Genomic DNA, 7,804 nt, shown 5'->3' with positions numbered 1-7,804 from the left:
TAGGTGTCAAGAGATCTTAAATGAAACAAAGAAAACACCTACCAACCATGAACAACAACAGAATTTATATGGACGTCCTTGTTAATGTTTTGTCCTCTGTCTTGTGCACATAACAGTTTGCTATTGTGCACTGCTGACTTTTCCTGGTTTTTAAAAAAATAAATAAATCAGTCATTGAGGGTGAGATTGTAATACCCTCCTAGGTCGCTCCAGGAGTGTTCCACTGATGTCAGTGGAGCTACTCCTAAAGAAAGGCACTACTCAGTGAGTAAGGGTACCATAATGTGACCCTTAAGAAGAATGATACAGACTTTGTAAAAATGTGGTTTTACCAACTTTGAGTATGTAACAAACAGAGTATTCACATTTGGGAAGATAAATCATAACAACCAATTTGTATCAGATTTTTAAAAGATGGTTTTTATTAAGCACAATCAGCTTTTAATACATATCAATACAAATAGGAAAACATCTGTTTAATGAATCTGATATATCAAAGATTTGATGGGCAGGTTGCATATTGGCACAACAGAAATGGTCATTTTTAAAGTATTACAAATTAAAATTATAGGGTCACCACTGTCTACACAAACAGGTAGCTTACCTACAGCCTAAAAATACTACATCACTGGGGGGTAAAGAGAGCTACTGTTTCATATGTGGAATTTCTACATTCTGATTAGCACCATTCAAAGCTTATGTCAGCTGTTTAACTAAGAAGCAACTGACAGGTCAGGGTAAAGCTTTACAGCAATTTTTCAGTGCAAGGTTTACAGTTCTTTTTGATAAGATACTTGGAATCTATGGTTTCATAGCATGTTAAATAATTATGGCTTGGCAGATGTACAGTGTTACCATGTTGAGGAGCAATGTTTACTTTGAAAAAGATGAGGCTTTTATAATGGCTATGAAATGCATTATGTCAAATGCTGTAATATTCAGACGACATGCTGGGTTACAAACTGAAGTCTTATTATGAGCTGGTAGATAAGGGTCCAGTTTATTAGCTCTCTGGGGTAGTGGCTTCTGGTTGTCTCAGCTGCTGCTTTTTCAGGCTAAGTAGCTTCATCTTCTCTCTAATGTGTTCTGCTGTAGAAGCCATGTCACTTGGGCTCCCAAAGTACTGCTCAGTACTAAAAAACAAACACCCACAAACAAAGAAAGGTAAAACAGCATTAGAATTCTCATGCGAATACAAAAACTCCTGAAAACTTCCAACAGCATAGAAATATAGGTTCTTTTCTGCTTGTAATTTTAAACGCCAACTTCAGTGGGCTTAAGAGCAGACCCTAAATTGTAATTTTGTTATGACTGATCAGAAAATAAACTCAGGACAGCATGAATAGGGAGACTGAGCTGTCCTTTCATTCACCAAAGCAGTCCCTTCAGAACAGCTATGAAGCCTGTCAGCAGGTCAACGTAAGTTTGCTTTGCCACTCCCTGTGCTACATTTGGGCATCCTGCAGCTACAGAACAGAACAATCTGGCACTTCTGAGTACCAAATTCATTTTTCAAAAAATGTGTAATTGTTATCGGCTTTTTTAATGTTCGAATAGTCAGCAAGGCAAATGTTTCTTTAATAAATATTACAACACAGTAACAAGGTTATTTTTACTGCAGTAACACCCAAAATGTGCTGTACAAATTCATAATACATCAACAACGTTCACAAATACATGACATATCTCCTTATAGCTGCAAAAAAAGAAAAAACTGTCCATTTAATTAATTTAGATTATGCTAAAATACTACTTCTCTGATTGACAAAGTCATTGTCTAACTAATGGGATTTTGATTTCATCATATAGCAACAGATACAAGTGATCAATGACATTGCAGCACCATTACTGGTTGTCCTGGGACTGCTGTTACCTTCCCTAACCATGAAAGCTAAGCACTTGTAGGAAAAAATAGACAGTACTTACAAGCTAGGAAATAGAGGAGAGGTTAGAGTGAAATTGGTTAAAGAAAGGGATGGCACACTCAATCATACAGGGACACTGTCAACTTGAAATCTAATGAACTTTAAAAAAATGAGTTAAAAGTGGTTTCAGGTAGTACACTTGCCCATGTCTATCTGTCAATTCTTGTGGTTTTTCAACCATAGTCCCTTGCTCTCTCAAAAAAATGGTTTTTTCCTCCCCTCTTGCCATGGAAAAGACCTATAGAAGAAATACTTTACTGACAACTATACCAGGAAGAGTGAAGCTGACTATACAAAAAATGTCAAATGCACCAAGTAAGCTGAAAAAATTGAGAAAAATATTTGTTCCTCTCATCTCTTTCAACCTCAGCAACCAGTGGTGTTGCAGGTAAGAAGAGAAGATAAAAACTGTTCAGACAAATTGTATGATTTTTAAGTTGACAAATGTCCCTTACAGTAATTTATCCAGAAAAGTGCAAAGCACAACAAAAAACCTGACTGTCCTTAAAAAGAGGTGACATTTCAGAGAAGGGACTATTAAAAAAAATACTAACACCACTATAACCACGCAAAACTACATGTGAGGCATTAGAGATGGACCCAGTTTAATCAGAAAAACACCATTTCCATGTAAGAAAGATATCCCATCCCGGAAATGGACGAAGTCTCTTTAACAAGATACAAACCACACAGCAATTGCTCTAACCAAAGGGTAAGATTGCTTCTCAGGAACAGAAATCAGAGCAGTTCTTCAAAAAGCATGCTTGTCTACTCTATAATGTATATATGGAAGAGCACACAGCAGTTGTGCAAACCCATTCTAGGTAAGCATTGGATTTGGCCTAAGAGGTAGTATTTCTTCTAGCGAAATGGGTCTTAACCCAATGAGCAATATAAGAATAACTGATACTAGCTAGGATTAATTTTAGAAAAAAGTATAGATAAATATTCCCACAAATAAAACACTCAGACTGGCTTTGCCAGTATTTGTAAACATTCAGAGGAATAAGTTTCTATTTGCAAGAATGATGGCAGGCATCAAAAGCATCAATTCATTTATGAATAAATATTTGCATTGGAAATGCACCTTCCATCATTCTGATAGCTAAGTGTAAGGAGTCAGAAGGCATGAGCAACATTTTAAAATACAACGAGCAGCAGTGGTGAACTGCCCCACCTCCACCCACATGAAATGAAGGAGTAATACCTCAGCCTGCCAGCATTTCAGAGCCTGGGATAAGTTTGGTCTTTGGGCTGGTTGCCTGGAGAGCAATAAGGAGGAGGAAATGACTGCTTGGGACCTTCACCCATTTTTTAAGGTGGCCCCAAAGGTTGAAACTTTACACATAATCACAACCACCAAGGGCCCAGAGGTCTTAGGGAAAAGACTTTGTGTATAACTGAGGGGAAGTTTCCAGTACTTTATTTTGCCTATGCTTATTTGTTTTGATTTCTGGTTACAATCACCCCTAGAGGAAAACCCTGACTGACCAGCAACTGGGTCTTGTTTCAGATAACTTGTTTTCAGTATGTGAAATGGAAATTTCAATGACAAAGAAATTAAGACATGTTTAAAAAAGAATTTATTGGTGAATTTTAAGTGTTTGCGAAAGATAGACAGTGAGCTCACTGGGAAGAGCCAGGCCCTACATAAGCAAGAACCAAGCATGTTTTTCTGTATTTCTATTGCAGCAGTGTTTAATTGGAGCTGCACCTGAAGACAATCTGAAAACTTCTGTTAGTGCAGAATGTGGCTACCTGCTTACTCAGCAACACTTCTCAGAGGGAGAACATCTCACTCAAGCTCCAAAGCCTGTAGTTCAAAGTATGAGTGCCTTGTATGCAATCCTAGTCACTACGGATGGAGTGAATGGAAATAAAGAATACAGCTGAAAGCAATGGGCAGACTATTTCTATTGCTGATTTTTTTTCCCCATTGGCTAGCTATGGAGTGGAACCACCCCCTTTTCTACTCCAGAGAAAAAAATCCTGATAGTAGTTCATTACATTGGCATTTAAGCACATAAGAACAGCCATCCTGGGTCATACCAGTCCATCTAGCCAGTATCCTGTCTTCTGACAGTGGCTGGTGCCAGATACTTCAGAGGGAATGAACAAACCAGGGCAATTTTGAGTGATCCATCAGCTGTCATCCAGTCCCAGCTTTTGGCAGTTGGAAGTTTAGGGACACCCAGAACATGGCATTGTGTCCCTGACCATCTTGGCTAATAGCCATTGATGGACCTATCCGCCAAGAACATTCTTTTTTGAACCCAGTTATACTTTTGGTGGTCATAAACATCATCCCATGGCAATGACTTTCGTAGGTTTACTGTGCATTGTGTGAAGGAGTACTTTCTTTTGTTTGTTTTAAACCTCCTGCCTATTAATTTCATTGGGTGACAGCCTCGGAGGGCTACCAGTGCACCTAACCAAGATGGGGCCTGGGGATGACCCCAAGGCCTTTCTCGTGACTTTCGAGCAGGTTGCAACTGCTGTCCAATGGCCCATTATCTTAGCCCCTTACTTAACGGGCCCAGTGCAATCTGCATATCACAACCTCGATCTGCAAGAGGCACTGGACTACTCTAAGGTCAAGGCAGCCATCCGGGACCAAATGGGCATCAAACCAGAGACTTACCGCCAGCGACTCCGCTGAGAGTGGTATGCACCGGGGGCCCGACCACGAGCCGTGACACAGCAAATCCAGGACCTCTGCTGGAGGTGGCTAGAACCAGAACACTGCACGAGTGTTCGAATAGTGGAGACCGTGGCCCTAGAGCAGTTACAGACCCCTCCTACCGGGGGGGAAGGAGTGGGTGCAGCGGCACTGCCCAAAGACCCTTGCTGAAGGGACCTCCCATAATGGAGGATTACCTGGCAGCGGAGGGAGAGGGGAAGACTGGCTCCAAATTGGGAAACTCAGGTGAACGGAACCCAACCCCGGCATGGAGGGCATGCAAGGTGGAGGGGGGGAGACCCCATTTGTATGCCCAGTCATCGGGGACCCCACCAACCTGCAGTGCAAGGGACCCAACCAGGGCGAACCTTGTGCAGAGCCAAGAGGACCCGTCGGGAAGGCAGAGCGCCCCCCAGATAACCCCACCCAGAGAAGGAAAGTGGACCGGTGTTACGAGTGTGGACAGATAGGGCATTTCTGGAGGGAGTGCCCATACATGGATTGTAATTATAGGCAGGTTTGGGCTGCTGGTCAACGTGCCCGGAAGTGGGAGCCTGGTAAGATCATTGTACCAGTGAGAGTGGACGGGACATCTACCATGGCCTTGGTGGACTCAGGATGTAGCCAGACAGATATCCAGGTGGGGCTGGTAGAGCCCACCAGGATCCCCATATGCCTGCAGTGTATCCATAGGGACGTGAAGTCCTACCCCACCGTCTGGGTGCAGTTTGAAGCTGCTCAACAAGGAGGGTGCTGTCTTCGGGGCCACCCCAGCTAGTTAGCTTACCCAGTGATTCTGACCTCCTGAGAGAGTGGGGTACCCAGCCCGCGAGGAAAGGGTGGGGCACGGGCCGAAAGGCCTGGATTACTAGGCCAACCAGTGTCCGACGGCCACCTGTATGGGCCCTCGGAGAATCCCGAGATAGCTGAAGGAGGCCAAGCCCCTACCGTGGCCCCGACAAGAGAGGGCCAGAGATGGCTGGATGTCAATGCTGTTCCCCCGAGAAACCCAGTATTCCACCATAGAGCGGGAGGCCCTTGTGATAAAATGGGTGGTTGAGGCACTGAAGTACTACCTATTAGGGAACCCCTTCTCCTTGGTGACTGATCATGCACCCCTCAGATGGATTAATAGCATGACGAATCATGCGGTGGTACCTGTCCCCTCAACCCTACTTCTTCCACATGTTACACTGGCCAGGGAAGGCCCATGGGAATGCAGACTTCTTTTCCTGAGTCGGGGAAGAGGAGGGGGAGGAAATGGTTAAGGGTCAGCTGGCCCCAGTGGCTGTTTTAAGGGGAAAGGTGCGTGATGGGGCAGAACGGCCCTGCACTGGTACCGCAGGGGTTAACCCTTCCTTCCTAGCAGAGGAAGCCATGCCCCAGAAGCTCTGCTGGGCATGCTCCAACTGGAGAACAGGTATAAAAGCCTGCAGAGCTGCTCGGTCTGGGCTGAATGCCGGAGGGGAAGGAGACATGCTGCCAGCTCCTGAGGAGGGACAGCCTGCGTGCCAGATCCGGAGGCCAGCCAAGCCTGGACCCACCCTGATCCCCTCCTGTGACGTCCTCCGTTTGGGTAACAGACTGGAGGACCACCCCCACCCCCAAAGTGGAGAACCTGGCATCTCTGGTAAGAAATGACCCAGGGGGACTTTAGAGGCAAACGGCGTTAGAGCCGCACTGACACTCAGCGTGTTGCAGCGGATCCCCCCCAAGTGGGTGGCAAGGGACCACATCTCACCCCTGCCACAAAGGGGCAGTGCAGTGGCAGGCCCGCCACAGATATCTATTCATGATGATTCTAAGATGTCTTTCTTGAGTAATAACAGCTAACTGAAACCCCATAATTTTTATCTGTAGTTGCAATTACTTTGCATTATGTGCATTTGTCATAAACAGATAGCTAAGGGTTAAAGTCTGTTTTACCTGTAAAGGGTTAACATGCAGTACCTGGTGACCACCTGACCAAAGGACCAATCAGAGACGAGATAATTTCAAATCTCTGTGGAGGGAAGCCTTTGTCTGTGTTCTTTGTTAGTTCTCTTTTTGAATCTAAGAGAGGACAGTCATGTCTCCAAGTTCTCCTGGAGTAGTTTCTACTAATTAATAGTGAGTATTAATTAGGAAGGCGAATTAGTCTTATGATTTGTTTTCTACATTTGCAATTGTGTGTTTGCTAAAGGAAATGCTTTATTCCTGTTTGCTGATATTGCTTTGACTGAGAAAGGGGGGAGGGGGAATTCTCTCCAGAGATTGATAAGGTTATACCCTATGAGTGTCCAGCTTGGGCTCATAGAGATTCTGTATTTTCTTCTATTAAGGACTTGTTGGTCTTTCCTTGGGTGGATTCTCAGGGAAAGAGAAGGGGAGGTATCCCTCTGTAGTTAGATCCTGTCTCTCTTAGGAAAGGGAGGGAGGAAGCAGGGGTGTTGTTTTGTTCTCCTGGGTGTAAGAACTCCATGGATTTGGGGCTCTTGGAATCCCCTAGGATTTTGGGGAAGGACTGTGTCTCAATCCACATTTAATGATTGAGTGGTGGCAGCTTACTAGATCTAAACTAGGATTTTAGTTTAGAGGGAAACCAAGTCAGGTCCCCACATTGGAGCCCAACAGTTCCAAGTGGGGGTGAGACCTTTGACAGCATTACTTTGCACTTTTACGCTGAATTTCATCTGCCATTTTGTTGCACAGTTACCCAGTTCATTGAGATCCCTTTGTAACACTGTAACCTGCTTTGGATACAAAATTACTCAAAACAGTTGTATCATCTGCAAATTTTGCCACCTCACTGTACACCCTGCTTTTCAGATTATTTATAAATATGAACAATTTCAACACTAAATGTTCTAATCACCTCTGCATATCATACCACTGCCAAAGTGTAACAAAAGCATATTGAGAAAGTATTATAATAACATGTTTCATACCCATCAGGATAAACTACAGGCACTGTTAATCTGTCCAACAGTGATTTTCCAACTGCTTCAATTTCATCAAATTGCTCCATTTCATTAACGGCTTCCGGCTGCTCTGGAAATTCTTGCAAAATCTGTAACAAACAATATGAAAAAGTAAAACGAAAGAGAGAGACTGGACAGTATCAAGCTTCTGCAGACATTAACCAGCATAGTTAATGCATCTTCATGTACACATTTATATAAAACCAATCTGTAACAATCAAAGTACACTCAGAAAATCT

The 7,804-nt window shown here is 43.6% G+C and overlaps 1 protein-coding gene across 6 annotated transcripts in view; it reads right to left on the bottom strand.

The window, feature by feature from the left end:
- Positions 1-399: 399 nt before the first annotated feature.
- The window catches only part of SESTD1 (SEC14 and spectrin domain containing 1), a 97,968-nt gene continuing 90,563 nt past the window's right edge, over positions 400-7,804 (bottom strand). For all 6 annotated transcript variants that reach the window (XM_039495684.1, XM_039495687.1, XM_039495682.1 and 3 more), the window contains 2 exons: positions 7,533-7,654; positions 400-1,133 (listed from right to left, as the gene is read on the bottom strand). In XM_039495684.1, coding sequence (XP_039351618.1) covers positions 1,004-1,133; positions 7,533-7,654 — 252 coding nt within the window. In that variant the 3' untranslated portion in view covers positions 400-1,003. The remainder of the gene's footprint in view (positions 1,134-7,532; positions 7,655-7,804) is intronic.

The sequence above is a fragment of the Mauremys reevesii genome, linkage group 11 (assembly GCF_016161935.1).
Source record: "Mauremys reevesii isolate NIE-2019 linkage group 11, ASM1616193v1, whole genome shotgun sequence".
NCBI classification, from domain to species: domain Eukaryota; kingdom Metazoa; phylum Chordata; order Testudines; family Geoemydidae; genus Mauremys; species Mauremys reevesii.
This window is presented reverse-complemented; position numbering and strand designations above follow the sequence as displayed.